This window comes from Semicossyphus pulcher, unplaced genomic scaffold, assembly GCF_022749685.1.
Source record: "Semicossyphus pulcher isolate SPU_LCO1_2020_fin unplaced genomic scaffold, fSemPul1.0.p SCAF_4, whole genome shotgun sequence".
NCBI classification, from domain to species: Eukaryota; Metazoa; Chordata; class Actinopteri; order Labriformes; family Labridae; genus Semicossyphus; species Semicossyphus pulcher.
The window spans coordinates 18,671,432-18,694,229 of NW_027211715.1; the positions used below are offsets into that span (position 1 = coordinate 18,671,432).

The 22,798-nt window shown below is 43.0% G+C and overlaps 1 protein-coding gene across 1 annotated transcript; it reads right to left on the minus strand.

Annotated features, from left to right (window-relative positions):
* Nucleotides 1-5,236: 5,236 nt before the first annotated feature.
* On the minus strand, nucleotides 5,237-22,361 carry tnfaip8l1 (tumor necrosis factor, alpha-induced protein 8-like 1). The gene is made up of 3 exons (XM_069679939.1): nucleotides 22,076-22,361; nucleotides 9,679-9,958; nucleotides 5,237-7,699 (listed from the first exon to the last, which is right to left on the minus strand). The coding sequence occupies exons 2-3, from the start codon at nucleotides 9,948-9,950 to the stop codon at nucleotides 7,411-7,413; spliced, it is 561 nt and encodes a 186-aa protein (XP_069536040.1). The 5' UTR covers nucleotides 9,951-9,958; nucleotides 22,076-22,361; the 3' UTR covers nucleotides 5,237-7,410.
* Nucleotides 22,362-22,798: the final 437 nt, after the last annotated feature.

Sequence of the window (22,798 nt, forward strand, 5' to 3'; positions counted from 1 at the left end):
TAAGTTGAGGTTTAAAGATACAAAAGAAATAATAATAGACCTACATCAAGGCTAAATAAAAGCTGAAAGGTATAATAAAAAGGATTTTCCTAGAAAAGTAAAATACAGACTTTCACAAATATAATATAATATAAATCATCACTTATGGGCCTCTATACATGTGTGTTGGTGAGTGTGTGTGCAGACCCTAGTGAGACCCTTCCCTCTGCATCTATTCTGTTGTTTTGCTTTGCACGGGACGTTTTCAGGAGGGGCGCTGTTGTGGTTCCCTGAGCCAATCACAGCGTATAGGTGAGTGTGGGAGTGGTTCAAATTAGCGACTGGGCCCCGTTCAGACCGGCGAACATGGCGAAAGAGCGATGCAGAGTTTGCCTTCTTTCTGTTGGACAGGTAGGTGCCTCAAACCAGGTAGGACAAGCTAACTGGCGGTTAGCATGCTAGCGCAAAGGTAACCGGCGGTGAGCATGCTAGCGCAAAGGTAACCGGGGCTTAGCATGCTAGCGCAAAGGTAACCGGCGGTGAGCATGCTAGCGCAAAGGTAACCGGCAGTGAGCATGCTAGCGCAAAGGTAACCGGGGATTAGCATGCTAGTGCAAAGGTAACCGGGGGTTAGCATGCTAGCGCAAAGGTAACCGGCGGTGAGCATGCTAGCGCAAAGGTAACCGGCGGTGAGCATGCTAGCGCAAAGGTAACTGGGGTTAGCATGCTAGTGCATCCATGGATAGATATTAAAGTTAGAATAAAATGGGATCAATAACCACATTTTTAATATACGCTGCTAACCGCATTCAATAACGTACAGAAATTAATTTTATCATGGATGACCAGATCCAATGAACCTCACAGGCCTGACTGACAACCTTTATTCCATAAATTCAAGTTTCATTTATTGTATTTATTGAAACTTATTATTGTTAAAAATCAAAGCAAGCTGTAAATATACAGCTCTGGAAAACATTTAAGAGAAATGTTCCTTCAAGCACCTCTCTTTACATATCATGGCCAGCCCAATCCAGATCTGAACCCCACTGAAGACCTCCTGAATGTGATCTAGAGGAAGATGGATGGTCACAAGCCATCAAACAAAGAGTGCAAAGTGCAACAGCACAGTGGCAGACTGGTGGAGAGCTCGTCAAGATGCATGAAAGCTGTTGATAAAAAACAGGTTATTCCACCAAATATTGACTCCTGAACTCTTCCTAAGTTAAAACATTAGTATTCTGTTGTTCAAACATGAACATTGTATTCACATCTTTGCATTTTTCAAGGTCTGAAAAACATATATTTATGCGTCTTTTGTTATCTTAAAGCTCCTGTGATGAACTTTTGGTTTGTGTTCATTTTGGCGCCCCCTGTGGACGAAGCTGTACCTCGAATCTCTTTGCTGATTTTGTCCTGTACCTGCTTCAGTGGTGTTTTTTAACAAAAAAATAATTCAGTCATCTGCATCACTCACTTTAAATGTTTTCCCTGGATAATGTAAACAAAGGCAGTGTGAAGGTAATTGCTTCGTCTGACACCTGCCCCCCGCCAGCAGTTTCAGGCATTAAAAAAAATAACTTTATAGAAATAATCAGTCTTGTCGCTGATGGTCTGGTTTGCTTTTATAGGTCATACAAAGTTCATAATCAGCGAAAACTTCCTCACAGGAGCTTTAACCAGTCGTCTTTTTCTGCAAATAAAAGAGTTGAATGAGAATCTTTTCTCGGGAAGTAGGAGAGATGTTGTATACAATAAAACAAAAGGTCATTTTACTCAAACACAAACCTATAAATAGCAGAACCAGAGAAAAACATGTTTTTGCAGTGGTCTCTTTCCGGAGCTGTATATTCAAACTTAAAAGGTTACAATAACCCTCCAATGTGCTGGAAATGTAAGTAGTAACTTGTAACTGATTCAATCTCAATCTTCCTTCTGTTTGCGTGCGAGCATGTTGCCACGCTAAAGACCTTCAATTCTCTTCAATGTCTGTTTTCCTCCAATCAGCCACCCACTTTGTGCGCTCCATAAATAACATGGCAGTGAAACACACACTATCATTGCACAATCATTTAAAGTCAATGTGGAATAATAAGTAGCTGTCACTGTTTCTGTCCATTTGCGTTCTGGCTGGGCAGCCACTTGAGTCCTGCTGCCTTTAGTCCTTCTATTATATTAATGTGCTGAATATGTGAGTGATTGAAGGGTACAAACTGATGGAAGCTGCTTTCTAGCAGAGAAAATAATCCTTTACAGTAGCTGCAGTGTTTCTAACATGTCCTGTATGGCAGGAGGTCTTTTGTCGCCATCATGTAGGTTTCAGTATCAGTGGAACAGTTGGGTGTAAAGAGGAGAAAGACAGAGCATATGGCCTCCTTGTAACCTTGTCCGCCGCCTCCTGTAGCGCTCCCTCACTTGTTTTGAGTGCTGTAACAAGCTGACGGACCGTCCAGAAGCAGCGGAGCGTGCATTCTGGAACACTACAGCTGTATGGATGTGTGTCTGCTGAACTCTGCTGCCACTGCAGGTACCGTTTCCTGGTTAAATTTCTTCGAGCGCAGACAGAGAGGGAGAGAGTACAGCAGTGCACACCTTACATAACTTTGTAGAAAAGATAGATGTTAAAGCGAAGCTTTGAAAGCAAAAGGCCCCATGTCTGCCATAATTTCTCTGCAAAATGGCTTTTAGTCACAGTGTAAAGGGTTTGGGCAGTTGGGAACTTTCTATAGCCACCTGGACAGCAGAACTGTGTCGTTTTGTGGGGATTTCTTGTGTTTGCACCGCTGTATTTGTCTCTGTGTCTACACAAAGTGAATATGAGAAGTTTCCTGAGAACACAATGTTCCTTTTTGTGGTATAAAATATGGAAGCAAGCAGATGCTGTCTTCCCCGAAGTGTCCAGTGTCGCGCTGCTGATAATCCTCAGGGCTTCAGCACTAAGTTGAGTGTCTGCGTGTGTGTGTGCTGCGGTGTCTTTCCTGTCCTCTCATATATATTTTTGTGTTGTTTGCTTTCTGGATTCCCCTCCGCCGTGCTTTTCATCCTTGAACAACACGTCAGTCAGGTGCTCTCTGAGGACTCGAGCGAGAGAGGAAGAGAGAGAGAAGCGGGGACACCAAGAAAGAGGAAAAGAGAGGAAGAGAAAAGGGTGGAGAAGACAGAGAAAAAAAAGAGTTTTGAAAGACTTCTAACTTCCAAAGCTGACTGTCATAGCTGTGCTTGCCAGAGGGGAGAGCACCTTTAAGCATACTGGATGAGTAACTATGTGGAGGGACTACAAAAGCAAAGTAATACATAATAAGCAGCGCTCGCTCTGCTCTGCTCTGCTCTGCCAGCTAACCTACATGAGATTGGTGTTGAGAAAAATTTTGGAAGTGCTTGAAAGGTCAGTGAAGACCTGGTGTGAAAGGCGCTTCTCCTTTAACGCCCTGCAGACGCCGTAATAAGATTTAGGTAGCATGGACGTAGCTGTTAGATTGGGACGTCGGCCATGACACGTATATTTCCATAGAAATGAGGAACAAAAACAGACTTTGTGGCGGCTGAATCAAAATGTGACAAAATGTTTTGCATACCGAGGGTAACCTCAGATATATCCGCTCAATAATTCACTTGTTATCTGCTTTATGACATAAACCTGCCGCTCCTTTATGCCGCAATGTAAATCAACAAATACATATTCTCTGCTGTCATCAAAGATGCAATCATTGAACAGGCTGCAATCGTTTTCTTCTTTAGTGCCACTCATCTTTTTGACTGCAGTCACAGGGCTGTTTTCACTCATTAGGCCTAAAAGGCATTTCCGCTGGCATTGATGATAAAGGAAAATCTAGAAATATGACCGTGTGATGTTGTATGAGCGCAGAGAACAGCCTGCTGTTTGAACACAAAGCCCTGTGGTTTGTTTTGTTGCACCACCCAGAACTCAAACATTAGGGTGTTTGTGCCCGTATTGACAGGCGGCCAGACTTTGTAGTGTTATGCCAAAACCAACTGCCTGTATCCTTGCAGGGATGGAGCGTTATAATCCGGCTGGGTTTGTCCTTCCTAACAGGGTTTTATGTGTGCACAGCCACGCAAGAGAATCACTCCTTTGATCCTAGAAGAGAGTCGGATGCTACAATGCCTCGGCTCAACTTTGTTTAGCTCAGGTTAGAGGTCTGTAGCACAAATCATTACTCAGTAAGCTGTGCTCGAGCTCAAGTGGAAAGAGTAATGGGTCCTCTGCACGCTTAATTTTTTCCCCTTCTTAGGATGCAGGACAGCTCCTTTGTAGTCACTTCATTATGTCAAAATGATAATTATGCCCCAGTGGAAGCTAGCTTCGCCAAATGTATTAAGAGCCCTCAGTCACATCCACTGATAATCACGTCGTGACTGTCATTTTCAAATTTTAATTTTTAAAAAAAGTGTTTGAGCGAGACAGACACTGCAAAGAGGAAAAATAAGCAACCTCGAATTCTCAACTTTTACCCACCCCTTCCTTTCTTTTATTCCTCCTCTTATACAACCTCCCTAAAATAGGAGACAGTCAGAACTGAATCATTAAAGTTGATTTCAGGACGGTTTTGCTTTACTTGACATCACAGTTGCGTCAAATCAGAACAGGAAGAGGTAAACAGGGAGCCGATGAGACGTGACTGGGCTGTGCTCACATCTCAGTTTAGTCATATCTCTCTCAACTCCAGGGTGCGTTCACTAAAAGAAGAAATGCACGTTGAGATAATGACCATTAGATGATAATTGGGCACTTGGTGCTGCAGAAGCCTTTCAAGTGGGCTGCAGGGAGGATGAGCAGACGTGCTGCAGGCCAAATTATCATTCCAAAGTCTGAGGAGAAGCAAAGTCATTGACAGATTAAACCCAAACTGAATTCACATCGAGTGTTTCTCCTGCTACACTTGCAGCTGAGCTGAATGTTTAAGTTTCTAAAAACAGAAGCAAGAAGTCTTTCCGTCTTACTCATTTCCTGTTCTACCTTTGACCGTGGCGTGGGCCTGCAGGAAGTGGAAAAAAATGACCCCTACTTGAATTGTTTGTCAGTCAGTTTGTGTTTGCTTTCAGCGCTTCCTAACAATGCTGCGAGCAGGAGGAAGGGATTTGGCCGACTAAATCCAGGTCAGACATTCAGTCAGATTACCCCCGCGATCTGGCCGGAAATTTCCCCCAATCCAACACACAGACGGGAAGACGCTCAGAAAAAAAGAGGCGACAGATTTATTCTTTTAAAAAAGTAAATTGTATTATATATGACGTGTTTGGATACAGTAAAGAGACAAAAATAATCATATGTACATGAGTGAAAATAAAAACAGTTCACAATAGTAAAAATGCAACTCTCATTTAAAAAGGGCTTCGGTAAAACGAGTGGGGCTGTTTGCAGAGGTTTGTGGTGATTTCTGCAAAGTGTGTCATGCATTTTAAACCGAGGGAGATTTGAAGTAACCCTGAGATGTGGAGGGATTGGAGAAAATGACATCCAAAGACAATTAAAGTCAACTGTTTTGGGGGAATTAGGAAAAAGGATTTACTTCAAAGCCTGCCAAAATGGTGCAGTCAGAGTCAAACGGGTCCAACAAACGAGAATAGAACTCAGGGAAGCCATCTAAGAATAAAAAAGTGAATAAAAAAGAAGAAACAGCCACCACCTTTGTCTTCATTATCACCATAAGCAGAGTTCTAATTATCAAGTGCATACTGTTTTTCTAGAATGTTCCCCTGGAAAAAAGACTGCATTTTAAGCGACATCAGTCTTCTTTTCTTTGGCAGAGCTGCTGTGGATGGAGTTAAAGTTTCAGCAATCCTATCTGGAAAAGCACAGCGCTTATTACACGGCTCAATTTCCAATTCTCTCACAGGTACGCACACAAACACACACGCGCGCGCACACACACACGCAGAATACAGAATGAGGCCGCAGCACAAAACAATCTCCCAGACAGGCTCAGTGATACAAAAACACATAGACAAAAAGGAAAAGACAGCTATTATGTGAGGTTGGAGAGGGGTAGTAGTAACTATTCATATGCTCCTTTATAAGGAAGAAACACAACAACATCTTTCACTCCATTAAAGGACTTCTCTGCATCTCGCAAACAGTGATGGTAATCTCCATCACATTACATGAGGCTGCTGTGTGGTGAAATGGAGAGGCTGCTCGACAGAGGCAGGCTCCGGGCCATTATACCACCCCGGAGTGGGGAGCTATAATTGCAGAGGGAGAACACAATCAGGTACTGTGTTTGTCTCTGCTCTAATCTCTATATACCCTGCCTGGTCCTTTTCATAGATTCAGAGCTGCAGTTTTGGTCCAGCCTTTCATCCGACCGCTCATGGGGAGTCTTTTTAGTCCAGATCTGTCAGAATTTGAACCACAGTTTTAGTGCTTTTTGGATAAAAACCAGAGGCGACGTCAATAAACCTGAAACACAGCTGACCCCAGGCGCAAACATCTATTATGATGAGTGTTTTGACTGCACTCTTGCTCCATTACCCCTCTGACAAAATGCCAGAGCAACCTTTGCACCTGGCGACTCCCCTGCCGTTATTATGACATTTTTAGTCTAAAAACTAAGTTTGTCAGAGCAGACGAGTGTGCCGCGAGCGAGACGCTCGAGTCAGCGCGGAAACAATAAACAATGCACAGCACAATCAAATTCCTTCATGTTTACGGTCCCGCTCTGACCCAAATACTTCATGTTTGATGTGGTGGCTATAAACCAGGCTATTATAAGTACAACTAGGTTTATAGGTGCCTCTAAACAAAAGGCTGGCTTCTCAACAAAGTGGACGTTCAGTGCATGATGGGGAGAGCTGTAAAAATGCAGGCTAAGCAGGATTATTCAACTGTTCACATGGTTTCACGTATGCAGGGAAAGTACAGTACAGCGCTTGTTCAGGATTGAGTGCAATGCTACTTATAGAAAAAAACAAACACAAAAATAAATCACTTCTTTATGTCCTTGGGTATTCGGGAAAGATTGAAATTCACTTTCTGTCCTGGTGCTCCAAAAGCCATTTGTCCATTAAAAGCACCTTACAGAGATAAAACTGAAGGCCTGTGCCGGGATTCATGTCTTTTTGATTAAGTAAGAGAGCAAGCAAACTGCCCTTGGAATGGAGATAAAAATATGTTTTTCTAAGGCACAGTTGTCAAGGCTCCGTCTCCTGTATATACTGATAAGAGCGTAAAGTTTTACATTCATTCAAAATACAACATCTGCTGTGGATTAACAAAACAATCAGGCTTTGGACAAACTAGCAAAGAGAGTTTCAGTGTTACAGTAATGGCTGAAAGGCACACGAACACAAAACAACAAATGGAAAGTAAAAAGTTTCGACATTGTCACCTTAAAAAAAAAGAAATCCTGCATGTTGGTACACGAGGGGGCGACGGGAGGTAAAGGCGTCCGATGACGGGGCTGTCAAAGGTCAGAGGTTCCCCTCGTCGAGCATCTTGTTGACCCCGTTACAGATCCTCTGCAGGTGACCGTGGTAGACCTCCGATGGCCCGTACAGAGCCGCCAGGAAGTCGCAGTCGGCGAAGTGATTGAACACGTGGTTGACTCGCGAGTGGCTCTTGGCTGTCAGGTGGCGTTTGATGGCCTGGTGCAGCAGTTCACGGCAATCATTCAAAATGGCGCTCATGACGCGGCGGTCAAAGGTGAACTCGATCTGGTGGAAACTGACCGCCGTCATGGCCAGAGTGTGAACTTTCTTCCTGTGAGACGACAGGAGAGAGGAGAGGCTGTCAGTTTCTAATTCTGACTGGAGCAGCAGAGGGAAGTAAAAATAGAAACTGCTGTCTTATGATTTTCTTTTGAAAAGTTTCACATCCCCCTCTATCAGTTATAGGATTGTCCTTCACAGCGATGCATCTCCATGCTAACATAATCACCATTCTCCATACTGTGCACTAATGTCAGCTTCAAATGCCTCCAAGCTGAGTTTTTCTTTTTTAGTGGGAAATAGAGAAACTCATGTGAAAGTCAATTTCCTTAATTTGCCTCCATCAGCACACAGAATATACTTGAACTGCAGATGTCCCTACTTGAGGCTCTCAACTGGGACCTTGTTGTTTCTAAAGGTCCGTCACCTTCTGAGAAACATTTTTACATTATGTAAATATATGGCAGGAAGTGACAGAAGCTCTTCATGTAGCCATTTTAGGAAAATATCCTTATTTGCCCTCTTTTGTAGTATTAAATTAGAGGAATGACACAATCCTTATGTCTGTTTGTAAAAATCAGAGCAAGAACCAGGAAGCAATTAGCCTAGCTTAGCATAAAGACTGGAGCCAGCTAGCTCGCCTGGTGTATAATGCTAAAATGTGCCTTCAAACATCTCTAACAGTGACTTTTTTTTTGTGATTTTTGGGGGGGGGTTTTGCCTTTATTTGATTGGACAGCTGAAGAGAGACAAGAAATCTAAGGAGGAGGGAGTGGGGGATGACATGCACCAATGATGGACAGGCCAAGAGCGTCGAGGACTCTTTATACGGGGCGCCTGCTCTACCAACTGAGCTAAACCAGCACTCCTAAAAGTGACTTCCTAACAAATCTGCTGCAATCACACAACATTGGATAGTTCAAACTAGAGCCTGACCGATACTGGATTTTTGGGGCCGATGCCAATTCTGATACTAGGGACTAAAAAATTCCGATATCTATATATATTGGCTGATATTTATATATTATACAAAAAAAGAACAGATGCACACTCTGCCAGTCATAGGGACGGTCTGCATTTCCCATCATGCCTGCCGCCTAGTGCTGACTGAGTAGTTTGAGTTGTTAATAATAATTTTTGTTAGTGTTTGTAATGTGTCTGTTCAGAACATTTGTTCTGCATATGTTGGTAATTGTCATTTCTGTGCTGGTTTATAGTTGTAACTACGAGTGAGGTGGCTGTTACATTTCCTGACTGTATTTTGTATAAAGCGTTATGGGTCTGGCCCATGTGTTGAAAAATAAACATAGTGCCCTCTGTTTGTTAATAGACGTCATGACTCTGCTGCCTTACACCTGTCCAGGTAACTTTATATATTTTATAGTCTGCAAAAACTCATATATCAGTATTGGAGCATATTGGAGGATTAACTCGCCGATACCGATATATATCTGCGATATGCTAATATCGCCCGATAAAATAGGCTGACCGATAAATCAGTCGGGCTCTAGTTCAAACATTCTTATCCCCACTGCTAGCCAGGCAATCGCATCATCTGAATAGCCTAAATGAGCTACTTTTGCAATGTTATGACACGCACTGGCAACTGTGAATCAACGCTTTGTGAATACATTTAACCAGTTAGAAGATATTACAGCTTTTAGTAATTCCTGGTATCTCCAGATTTACTCAGAGGCTGATGCGAGTGTTTTCCCCCTCTTACTTTGTTGTAATTATTGTCTTCTTGTAGTCCCAGCTTGTAACTTCCTCTCACACAACAAATTGTCATTATAACCGTTTGTGAACAGATTAAACAAACAAGATAAGCTTTAGTTAGCCAGGCTAGCTTTAGCTTTTAGTTTGTAAGCTAAGGTAAGCTAAGGTAAGCTAATCAGCTCTAGGCTTTTGCTCTATACTCAAAGCACAGACATAAATGTGGTATCAAACTTCTGTTGTAACTCTTTGGAAAGAAAGCAAAATGTCTCATTCTCAAACCTGCTCCTTGAAGGACTTAAAGGACTCTCCGCCTACCTGAAGTTCTCCACGAGGATCAGCTCCTCGGTGTTGAACTGGTTGTTTCTGTAGAGCACTCCCAGCTTCACCACCATCTTGATCAGGTTCTTGATGATCTTCTGGGACTCTTTGCGGTTGCGGGTGTACTCCTTGGTGACGCGGTACAGCTCGTCCAGCACTTCGCTGCTGGTGTCGTCGATGAAGAGGCTGGCCACGCTCTTGGTGGCCATCTTGCTCATGAGCTTCTTCTGCGCCTGCAGGGCTAAGCTCTTGGTGCTGAAGGAGTCCATGGTTAAGTCTGGGTCAAGAGGAGACAGAATAGAGGAAAACACTTGAGTTAAACGTGTTTCATGTTAAGACAGTGGATTTTATTTCCTGCTAGTGATCTGAAACTAGAAATAAATGGAGAGCATCCGTTTCTTGGATGGTAGCTCCGACTTTCTCATCTCAAGGAACAAACATAGACACACTAACAGCCTGCAATGTGTGAGGTTATTGCAAATATCATCTACACTAATGCGGTTTAAACTTCGGGGCCAAGAACTGTCCCCTTTATTAGATAATGAGCCGTGGCAGCTGTCAAATTAGTCCCAGCAACCCTCTGGCTCCCAGCCTACAACATAGTTAGACAAGAATGTGTCACAACGCGTGCAGGATTAAAGTCAGATACAGCTCGACCGCACAAAGCAGACAATTTAATCTAGACATGTAGACACATCCGAAGAACAAGGCGTGCATGTGTGTGTGACAGCGAGCAGGAGACAGAGGCTGCAAAGTCATTCACCACACGCGTGTTGCTTGATTTATGTATGACGCTGGCTCTGAGTGCGTGTGTGTGCCAGAGCAGGGTGACTCAGTGAAAGGAAGCGCCCACCATGGAGGAGCATAAATACTGGAGGTCACAGGGGCCACCGGCTTTACACCAACACCACATCGCTCCTATCAAATGAGGCTTTCCACAGCACGACACAACACTTCAGCAACCGCGTCTTAATGCTGCAGGTCACCTTTAAAGGTTTGTATATTCAGTGGTTATGGAAAATAAATTAATACAGGTATTTTCTTGAACACTCCCTCTCTGACCTTCACAGGTCTCAAAGGATCACCTGCGAGTACACGAGAGGAGACGGGCAACAAAAGGATGATTTCAACTACCGCACAGTATCGGTGCAGGCGGTGATGAATTAGAGCGGAGAGGAGGGGCTGTACTGGAAATCCAAACGTTCATAAAGTCTTCAAACAGGGACACAAAAACAACTAAAACTGAACTAATTTTGTGTTTTGAATCATGAAAAAGCTCCTTTAACTTTTTATTCTCCAAACTTGAAATAAGGCCGCCACACGCTGGTTTTTAATATTAAAATTAAACATAAAACATCCAAAAATGTCTGTTAGAGTTTCTCATAGCCTGAGGTCACGTCCTCAAATTAACTTTTTATCTTATTTGATTAAGATTCACTGCGAATCAAGAAACCAACTAACTGTTTCAGTTAACTTAATGTTATGATTTATTTACAGTGTTGTCTGCACTTGTGACAGTCCTGCATTTAGGCAAGGTCCTTTTAAGAGTACAATTAATAATTAAGACGTTAATTAAGGCTTATTTTTACAAATGAAAACACTTTTTAGAATAATAGGAATGGAGAAACAAGGTTCGTCATCAAGTAATCATCCTGCTTTAATGTCCCAGAGGCAAAGGTGAAAGGTCAGTCTACATGTCTTTTTTTCTACCAACAGTTAAAAACACAAGAGCCCCTTATACGCTGCCAGTTCAAGGTGGGATTATTACACCTCTGTCGGAGCTTCGTTACGGCGCTGAGGCAGAGTCGCGGTGTAAAAAAGGGCTAAGGATAGGGGTGCTGGTCGCAGGTTCGACTCCTGGTCTGTCGATCATTTAGTGCACGTTATCCCACACTCTCTACTCCCCACATTTCCCTGAAAACAACGGTAATCAGTTCACTTTGAAGCAAAGAAGAAAATTAACAAATGCTCACATTAGAGAGGCTAAAATAACAGAGCTGCTGCTTGTAAAATGACTCAAACAATGACTAAAATAGCTGCACACTCATCTCTGATGATTGACTAATCAGTTCAGGAATAAATCTTTTCAGCTCTACAGAGACAAACATGTTTATATTATAATGACGTCGCAGTAGGAATTAAAATATTCCATTCCTTTGCTTTGGTGAGAGTTTCCCTGATTCCTAAGATGCAGCACAAAGTTAGTGTGACGCTTCCTCGCCTCAGGAGAAAGTATTTAACAGTCAGATCTTATTTCTTGATATCTGGGACGGCGTTTCTAGATGCAGCCTAATAGGTGACTGCACAAATATAATTATCTTGAGTCCCATTCACATCACAATAGGGGTTTAATCTCTGTACAATATCCCTCCACATGAAAGTATCCCTAAAGCTTCACTGGAAATCTCCCTGACTGGCAGATTGCTTTTCCACGTGCTGGCGAATAATAATAAAGATCCAAAGCAGGAGAGATTCTATTAGTGCAGCAGACAATATGAACGATGACATATCCCTGCTGGGTGACTTGTGATTTTTTTTTTTTTTTTTTTACTGTTGTTGGTACTAGAAGGCAAGTGCGTCTGCTGCTACAGTGTGTGACTTTCATTTCTCTCTCTCTCCCTCCCTCTGCAATGCCTCTCCAAGAATATCAATAAGACTCCTTGGAGAGAGTGTCAGCAGGATGCTTCCCAGGGAGGAGACGCACGAGGAGAGGGAGAGCGAAGACAAGAGGCAGAGAGATGGAGACACAAAGGGCGGGGTGTGTGTGTGTGTGTGTTATAAATCAATCCAGAAACATGGGGGAAATGTAGGCGTTTGAATGAGAGGTCATTTATACACCGTCTCATGCTGAATCTAGTTTTACTCCTTCTCTTTGCAGGTGCCGGACGCTTCAAATCGGGCCTTTTTGCTGGATCACCGGCTGATCCTCATCTATCGTTTCATTGTAACTCTACACCCGCCAAGCTGCACTTGTTACAGAAAATCCTGCCCTGATGCAATGTGTGTGAAACGGATAACAAGCAGAGAGACACTAATGATCACACCGCAAAAAAAACAATCTTTCTTTTCTGAGCGGCGACTGCAAACAATCACTTAGTCCTGCCGTCACCCCTCTAATCACAGCCGCGGACCTCAAGAGGACAATCGTGAAACACTTAGAGGAAGTCTTCATTCTTCAGCCTCTTTTCCTCTCTCTCGCTGCGCCCCTTGCTGATAGACGTGTACGAGTTTTGAGAAGTGCGAATGGATAATGGGCACATTAAGAAGAGCAACCTCTTTCTCAGATTGGAGGGTGATTTCATAGTGCTCATTAAATTCCTCTCTCGTCGGGGACCGGAGCCATCATAGCTGTCAACTCTGTGTCGCCTGCAGACGAACAACAAAAAAAAAAAAAAAGAAGAGGAGGAGGAGGATGGTGAAGGGTGAGAAAGAGTGTTTTTCTTTCATACAAACACTTTTAACGCCGTGCCACTTAGGATAGTCTGTCCGAGGTTTCACTCAAGGCTGAAAAGTGACACGGGCACTCCTAAGGATGGAGCGAGATCCTCAACCGAGGCTGTCACTTCCACCCCGCCATTTTCCTGAAGGAGAGAAAACTAAAGGTTGTGAGAAAAAAATAAGGTCCTCAAGGGACAGGTGCTCGGTGTGATGAAAAGGTTTTCGATCAAGGAATCTTTTTTTTCGGTGACTTTGCAGCATGAGAGTGGTTAGAGCCAAATCTAAATGGCCTGTGAAGTCCTGTGCCCAGGGACAGCCTGGCCAACCCTGACACAGCGTCTCCGCAGAATTTATAGAGGCAAAAATTTAACGGATTTAAAGCAGAACAAGACATGACAGCAGCAAAGCCTGCTGAGTGTTTCTGCAGAAACATAAAAGCCGCAGCCAGCACTGCACGCAGAAACCGCACAGACCAACATCTGCATCACTGATAGGTCTGGTTTGCTGAGCAGCTGAAAATGAAAAACAAAGACAGATTGCGGCCGCCGACAGATCCTCTGCATAATTACAGCAGTTAGACAAGCTACAGAATCATCAACTGGCTTAGAAAGAGCCCGCATACATTCACTCACAAAGACATACGCTGAGCAAACAGAACTCATGGAAATGAAACCAGACCGTCCACACTGCCGGATGGATGCATGTTGACAGTGAGGGAGCCTCATGCACCCTGGGACTCTCACACCCTCCTGCAGGTGCAGACAGCCATGTCAGCCCTGCGTGACAGCCCGACTGAGGGATGGAGGTAAAAAAGAAGCCATGATGACGAAGTAATAACCCAGCTGTCCTCTCTGGTCCTTGGAGGATTATTGAAGCTGGGTCAGATGAAGTCGGTTAGGCCCTTTATTATCTGGGTTTAATTTGCATGGTCTCTTTGGAGTTTCAGGGCATGCAGAGGCTAAAGTCTGCGTCGGGGACACTACAGCTGAAAGCTCTGCCTAATTCATTTGGGGAAAGGGAAACGCGTGGGACGACAACTCCTGCTGGCTGTCGTTTTCATTTGGCGGTTTAACAATGTGGCCGTTGTGGACCTTTGAGACCGATGCAGAGAAGAAGGGCTGTAAAAATCACTCCTACATGTTATCGTGAGTCTGCTGGAAAGAGGCGTGGCGGAGGGAAAAGCTGGTCTGATTGTGGGTCAGTCCAAAGAAGTGTCTCGACAACTACTGACGCCCTGGATGAACTGTTAGACCCATCATCTCGGGATAATCCGATCTGACACTCTTTCAGCCTTAGCTTTCCTTCAAGTGCTAATGAGCATGCTAACACTTTAAACTAATGTGCTCATCAAAGCAAACATTACACCCGATAAACATCATGTTAGCTTTCTTTACGAGCATTTCAACATGCTGTCATTAAACTCAATCACGGCCTCAGACAAGCTGCGTGTCTGCTGTAGCTTCATAATACAAGTTAGTTTTGTGTCCAGTGAAAGACTGGATCCTTTATCCTTTAAATGAAGCAGAAAAATGTCTTGGCTTGAGCTCCTCAAAGATGATGTCATCGTATCTAGTGTTCCCATGAAACGGCTGGCACATATGAGTGTGCATGGTTATGGGTTTCCTGTGAAAGCTAGTGAGGGACTTGTAGATGCTGATTGGCGTTTGGGGGAGTCAAACTGAGAACATTGTAGCAAAAGTAATAACTGCTGGGTAGCTCATATGGCCCCGTGCATCATGGGGGGAGGGGCGTACAATTCCAGAAAGTGTTTCAGTGGAGGCAAAATTTGTGAACGCCCCCAAGTGCAGGATGAGTCATCAACATTTTATTATGTTTTCCAGGAAATGACAAACTGTAAAACACTATTATCCACAAAGAAAGATTGTCCATGTCGGCCTGCACTCACTTAAAGGTGGCTAACAAGGCAAGACGTAACTGTGCTGACTTCACGGGAACTTTAACCCACAAGCTGTTTTCTCATTTGTCGCCTATGTTTACACCATAAAGGAGACAGCTACTGCATACGGCGCAGAGGTTCCTCACATGCTACTTGTATGAACATCTTTAGCTTTCTGGCTGCTCATATTTAGAATAAATCCAACATATTGTGAGCCTGGCGTTAGTTTTCCAAAGGGGAGCATTGACCAGGATCCAGGATGCAGCCTCTGCACCGACTGTACTCGCCTGTCAGTCAAACTAAAGCCGAGGTGTCACAGGTGAGAAAGAGCCAGAAATTGGATACACCTGTGGCTTCCGCCCACTCTAACCCACGCCATCATGCTTCATGAGGAAGAAGAGGCCACAGCACCCAAAATATCACCACTCCTGCTACCTGCTGCCAATCTATACAGCTTGGTGGATACAGATAACAGTCAGAATAAAGACACAAACCGATATAAAATGTGTTTCTACGTGTACTTGGCCACCTCAAGTTGCAAAAAAAAAAAAAGGCTCTGGCAGAGATGGAAGAACTTTCCATGACACATCGTTTTACAAGTGATTGGTAGATGGCAGCAGAAAATGTCACGACTTTCATACTCTTCAGGGATCAGTAGTCACATGGATGGGGGCACTGTGACCCAGACAGAGACGACTCCATCAGCACAGAGCATCTCAACTGCTAGAAGATGGAGGCGATTACAGAGAACGGCTCCTATTTGTGGAGATTGACTGCTCTCGAACTCTGCGAACAGACATAAATCATACCCGAATCATGCAGCACACAACACGAACCGCCTCAAAATCTGCCCTCCACACAATATGCGTCCATAATTACCTCTCATGGTTGATTGTAGCCTTTTTATTCTGCCGTTTACTCAACATAATCAGTCAAGACTCGAAAGCTGAATTAATGTTTCACAGGTAGATGATTAAGATTCTCTCTGATTTAATTCCTTTATATTTTCAAAGCATAAACCTCAGTGACCCAGAGGTCCAAGCCACACACCATGTAACTGAGACGCCTTCAGTTTGAATCCTGCCCGATGACCTTCACCGTAAGTCCTTCCCCCTCTACCCCCTCCTGTCCCCTCTGTCCTGCTGTTTTCTGCAGCCTACTGCACAATGAATACAAAACACCACTAATACAGAACGTTAACAGCCTAAAACTGATAAAAACCTATAAGATGTTAATTTCTGATTTGTTGGGTTATTTGTTTAATCACAATTTCCAGAAGCCTAACATGACTGATTTAATTGCTTATTTTGTCTGAGTGACAGGAAGTTTGTGAGGTTAGAAACACTGCTTTTTTTCAAGACAAAAAATGTCCAATATGATGTCAAAAAGTTGCTAGTTTTACCATAGGCTGTATAAAAAGATGGACGACATGACAGCTCCCCAAAAGTGAAGCCAAACCCTCTCTATCGCCCCCTGCTGACTGGCTGCAGTATAGGTCATAAAGCCCGCCTCCTCCATGTTAACAGATGGGACATGAGTCAAACTATAAAATCGAAATACACGGCAAATACATTTTTCTAAAACATGGTTTCTGTCATTATAGTTAGTTCTCATCATGCTGATCAAGTGTTTCCATTTTTCTGACAAGTTTAGTTTTAATTTAATGCTGGGAGGGGTGGGAGGGGGTTATTTTGGCTTCTATGTTGTACAATGAGAGCAGATGGAGACGCATCGTCCTTTTATATATACAGTCATCAGTTTTAACGAAGCAACAGAACCAAGATGTGCAAATTACTATCATAGGACACAGAAAAGCAGCAAATCGTCTCATTTGAGGAGCCTGAATAGGAATTGTGATGATCATTTTTTTCTGGATTAATTATCATTGTATAGCTATTCAACTTTATGCTATTTTTGGCTGACTGCTGGGGTCAGCCCTACACATGGGTCTGTATGTGACTGACTGACTGACTGAGTGACGGTGCTTTCACAGGCGTAGAGAGAGAGAGAGAGAGAGAGCTGCGACATCGCAATGGCAGATCATGGAGCATATTGGACCTCCACTGACCCGACTCTCTGTCTATATGGCTCTGAATACTTTGTTCGGGGGAGTAGGCGGGGCTGCTCCTCCGCTGCTCGTCCGCTGTCCTCATCTACGTCCGCAGTGCGCATCTGCTTTCAAACATGTTGTCATCCGCCTCATAAGGACAGTCCTTGTAACATATTGCCCACAGAAGCGCACATTGAGCTGATGCAAGGTTTTGACCTAGTCTTGTTTGAGAGTTTTGTTGTATTGGGTTACTTAAAATAATAGTATGAACACTTTCTAAATACACCTCCCTTGCTTACAGTTACACGATAACCTCTTTGGCTCAGTGCCAACAAAAACTACACATGATAAGCCTCATAAAGGTTGTATTTATTGCGGGCGGTCGACGTGGATTGGATGCTGCTGTACTGTGTACACTCTTTAAACATATTGTATTTACTCTGCTGCCTTTTGGTACAACTCCCACCAGGGAAGGGTAAATAGAGAGAAGCCACCGTGTGAATAGAAGGAGTCATACCTTTTTGAATGACACCTAAAAAATAAGAAAAGCCTCAAACTTGAAGCGAGAAACAAAATCACTTAAGAGAAAGTTTAATAAAAGCATCTCGATCTTGACGGAAAGAATCGCGGATGTCATTAGAGTTCATTCTTATCAGGAAATCTTGAATCAGAAAACTTCTTCCTCCACAGATCCTGCCCAGCTGTGTGATATAATCGCTCTCCACTTTGAGAAACAATAGACAATCCTGCTCGTTATATAAGGTACATCCGTGCTTTGTGTTCAGAGAGGACAAGTAACCACTCAAACGAGCACTGCTACAGGAACCACTCCACTGTGAGGGAACCAGCAGCAGGATTTCAGGACAAGTGAATGCTGCAAATCCATCTTTCATCAAGTTGTGTAGTGTTTGTTTCACTCTTTCTCTTGAGATGTTGCATAACAGAGGAGGCGCTGACTGCTAATAAAGAGAGCCAGAGCTGGTTACAGAGTGTGTGTGTTTACAATTGTATATGTCGGGCCTTATGTGCAGAACTCTCTCTTTTTCTACACACGCTCAACTAGTTCAGCAGGTCTGGCACATGGGACATAATTGCATAGACGCACACATGTGAACATGCAGGCTTTGGATAAAATAGTGGATCTGCTTGTGATGTGCTGTCGCTCTCTCATCTTCCCACACAGTCGTCATCTGTGAAGACTTGTGCAGATCTGCTGAGAAAGGAGGCAATCAGTGCCTCCTGCTCTGCCCCGTCCTACCCCCTTTTTAACGGTTTTCTCAGATCTGCCAGAGCCTGCTGCAAAATTAATAATTAACACATCGCTATATAATGGATCGCAGATTAATAATTCAGCCTGCCGATTTGGTCTAAAATAGACCCGGGGCGAAGAGGAGCATGCTACGGCGCAACAGGTTGGGGCAGGGATGTGAGCCGGGGATACAGGCTGGACGGGCAGCGTATGCAGTCAGAGACGGTGGCTGTGAGCTGATGTTGTTAATTCTGCAACGTCAGTCAGCGTTACGCATGTGTAATAAGACTGGGAATACAGGGGCTGCTGTGCTGCCAAGCAAACACAACACTCAACATTTGTTCCAGCATTAAAAATGTTCTAAGATTACAACTGAGTCGAGTCAGAATAAGACAGCTGAACATAAAGACAAGAGCACTCTCACATGTTCAAGTTTAATTACATATTCTTTCCGTCTAATTAGCATCTGCACATAATGCTTGACATAGCCAAGGTGCTAACTGGTGCTTGAGCTATGACTGATGTCTGGGCCTATGACATTTTAATTAAGGCCACCCTAAGAGCAGGGCACATTATGACTAATTTTATTCACTTGAAGCCTGGAGAGTATAATTTGTTAACCCAGTATGTCAATTGAGCTGCAAATACAAGTGTGCGTGGCTCCAAGAGCAGCAGGGGTGGAGATCAGTGAAAACAGCGGGGGGCAAATATAAGAGGACAAGACTGTGACTAATAGACGACTCAAGTGGGATCTCAAATGAGCCTGGCATATATCAACACCGCTCACTCTCTCCCTTTCAAACAATGTCATGATATTTGCAGGTCATGCGGCTCTGCTCTTTGAGACGAGGCCACATGCTCCGAGTGTTTTGGGTTTCCAGGGAAACTGGAGGCCACCTGTGTGCTGGGCTGAACTTTGCAGCCTAGTAAAAGCAGGTCAAACACCTCTCCTGTCTCGTCGGCGAGTTACCATGGATCCTCCTCAGCAGGACTCAACAGTGTCTCTAGCATTACTGCCGCAATTTCCAGCTCTGCCCTTAATAACACTGCATGGGGAATGTCTGGCAACGTGACTGTATTGTCCTATTCTAAAAAGACACACAGAGGAGGGGATCTGCAGCAGAGATACAGTTACACTGAAATATACATAGACAAGGCTTTCCAGCGTCTACTTAATCCTGCCGGGCAGTTATTATTATTTCTCGTCTTTCCGGATCGCATTGTGCCGCTGAAACAATAATAAAGCTGTTGTGATGCACAAAGCTATGATTAATGATGAAAAGCAAATCCTCATTAAAAGCAGTCAGGGATGAAATCTAAAATAAACTGACTTTAATTGTTCATCTTGCGCTACATTTCAGTCACACTATATTTTCATGCTGTCTAAGGCAACAATTCTAGTATTTTAGGGCTGTAACTTATGATTATTGCATGATTGATTATAAAATTGTTCAACCGATTAATCTTTTTAGAACAAAATATCATAAAATAGTAAAAAAAATATGCATCATGATTATCTAAAGCTTAATGTGGCTTCTTTATAGTGTTTGTTTTGCTTGACCAGCAGTCCAAACCCCAAGTGTATTAAAATAACAATGAAGGCATTGCTTCTTTCGAATGGGACAATAAGGTTAGCCTAGAAAGTGTATGAAAATAGTGCACTATTACCAAGCGCCAAAGAAGGCATCTTTAAATCACAAATGATTGAATTAAAAGACCTCAACCCAAATATAAGCAAAGTGCAGTAATATATAACATAAAAAACAAACTATAAATCAGAATGGAGTACCTGAAACTGGGGAATGTTTTGCATTTGTGCTCAAAAGCATTGGATTTATCAACTATTATAAACAGTTTTAGCTTATTTAGCCAATATCTTTCCATGTTCTGGCTAATATAATGCAGATATATTCAGTCCTGCAGCTAACCTACAACAGATTTCGGCCCAGTCTCTGCACCAGGGGCGTCAGCTACTGCTACCATCAACAAAGACACAAAAGAAGCCCCAGCATCTAAAACAGAGTAGGTCTAAAAATGGAAAAATCATATCACCACTGATACAGCTAATGCAAAGAGAGAGGCAACTCCGAGTCCTGATCCAGGACCATAATTCATTTGACATGTCTGTTGAGGCTGTGCATGATAATGTGTGCTGCTACCTGCCAGAGCCCCGGCAGCACAGTGGAGCCATTCATCCACACTCAAGCCTTGTTCTGGTGAGGAGCTTTACAATGTAAACACAGCATGTGTTACAAAACATATCAGTGTTTGCAAAACATATGTCTGCTTCTTCTTCATCTTTTCAGTGGGTTTGGAAATGCAGGGGGTTACACTGAGACTAAAATGAGGTTTATTCGGTGTTAAAACAAGCAGGGGTGATAGCATTTTATTTAAACCATTCTTACACCTTTCCTCAACTTCTTGGTAGACGGTAAATTGTGTAGATTTTAGACCATAACTACAGACGTAAAATGCTAAGTTATTTTAAAATATTGCCTCAACTTGCCACTTTTGTATTTGTATGGTGTTTTACAAATGTTAAAGCTCCTGTGAGGAGTTTTTCGCTGGTTATGAAACAGACTGAAATTAATTCTGATGACTTTATATGGCCTACAAAGGCAAACCAGACCATCAGCGACATGATTGCTCGTTTCTATAAAGTTATTTTTAATGCCTGAAACCGCTGGCGGGCGGTAGGTGTTAGACGAAGCGATTAACTGCACGCTGCCTTTGTTTACATTTTCCAGGATAAAAATGTAAAGTGAGTGATACATATGACTGTTAAAGAAAGCAGGGTGAGATTTTGGTAAAAAAAACAAACCACTTAAGCATATACAGGACAAAATAATCAAAGAGATAAGAGGTACGGCTTTGTCCACAGGGCCGCCAAAATCAACACAAACCGAAAGTTGCTCACAGGAGCTTTAAGTCTTGTTTCTCATTTCTAAAACTACATGGACACTATATATCTAATACAGAAATAAGCATCTGAAACCCTACAAAAAGGTCTAACATTTAAATGTGGTTGATATTTGTCAAAGAGCATTCTGACAAGGAATCCAATTATCCAAAAATTTGTGTCAGATGACATCAAATCAGGTTAGCCATTGTGTCATGTTTTCCATTTCTTATCAATAACTACTAAACCTAATAAGTACTTTTCATCCTCTTTTTTGACAGAAAAAATTACTAACCTCTTAGTTTAATTCTTGACTTGAGTGACACCCCTCCTCATTTTAGCTTCTAATAAAACACATAAAAGTTGCTAAATAGCATTGACTTACAAAACTGTCACCCAATGAATAATGAAATCTTATTGAGTCCAAAACTCATCAGTCAGTTTCATTACTATAATAATCACCCATTATGGTCCATAATGACCCTGTTTAGCATAATAAACTGAAGCTATTTTTGTTGCCAGTTGCTGCTCGCTTTGATATCAAAATGCTACATTTGAATCACGTCCTGTCTGATAAGCATGAAATGATTGACCGTCACTTCCGCTAACTTTGTATGAGAAATGCAGCCCGTTAAAGTTGGCCGAGCAAACAAAAATGAGTCTTATTGAGTTAAATTGTGTCCGGTGACCATTATAAAAGCTGCTCTGCATTGAATTAAGTTAACTTTTAAACGGCCTAATAATTTCTGAGGGGTGTTGACCACAGGCCTCGGTCTGTTAATAAAAGTGACCGTTGGTTGTTTGTTGATGGGATGTGTCATTAAAACCCGCTCGAGCGTTAAGATCAGCCGGTGAACTCACCTTTCTCTCAACTCAGCGGCACACAGGAGTTGTCAGCCAACAAGAAGACTAGGTGATCTGAACAAAGTCTCTCAGGTCTTCATCCTGGCAGAGCAGAGAGAAGTCGCTTCACTGCATGTTTGTGGATGTTGTTTTGTCGGATCTCGATAAGGAAAAACACGTCCTCGCCTCGCTGCTGTCTTCTGCTCTGTAACCGCGTATCAGGCACAGATGTGTAAATTATTGAAAGAGTGTTTTCTTCTCTCGGCGGCTGTGAGATCGGTTACAAGAGTTTGTTGTAACCCGATTCCTCCTCCCTCTCCTCGTAAAAAAAGTTTCAAACTTGAGGGGGACCTGGAAATCAACAGATTGATGTTGGCCTGGGCCAATGAAGGAGCAACAAGGGGAGTGGTCCAGCCCAATCAGGCCGAAAGAAAGGGCCATTTACAGCCAGCACATTCCCTGCCCCCATTAGGGTTTCCAGTAATTATCCATGTCCAGCTCCCAGTCCCAAGGCTGAGAGTTTCCCAGAGGAAATGGTGTTAAAGGAACAATGAACAGGAACTGTAGAGCAGTTTTTCTGTCATGGGCTAAATGATATACTGGCTTGTTAAGTTACATTTTTAATGCAATACAGACTTAATTTTTTACTCACAATTTTCAAAATGCTTACATAATTTACTTTTCATACTTCCATGATATTTAATAAGTTATGAGAGCAGAGAGAGGGGGGAGATTTTGTCA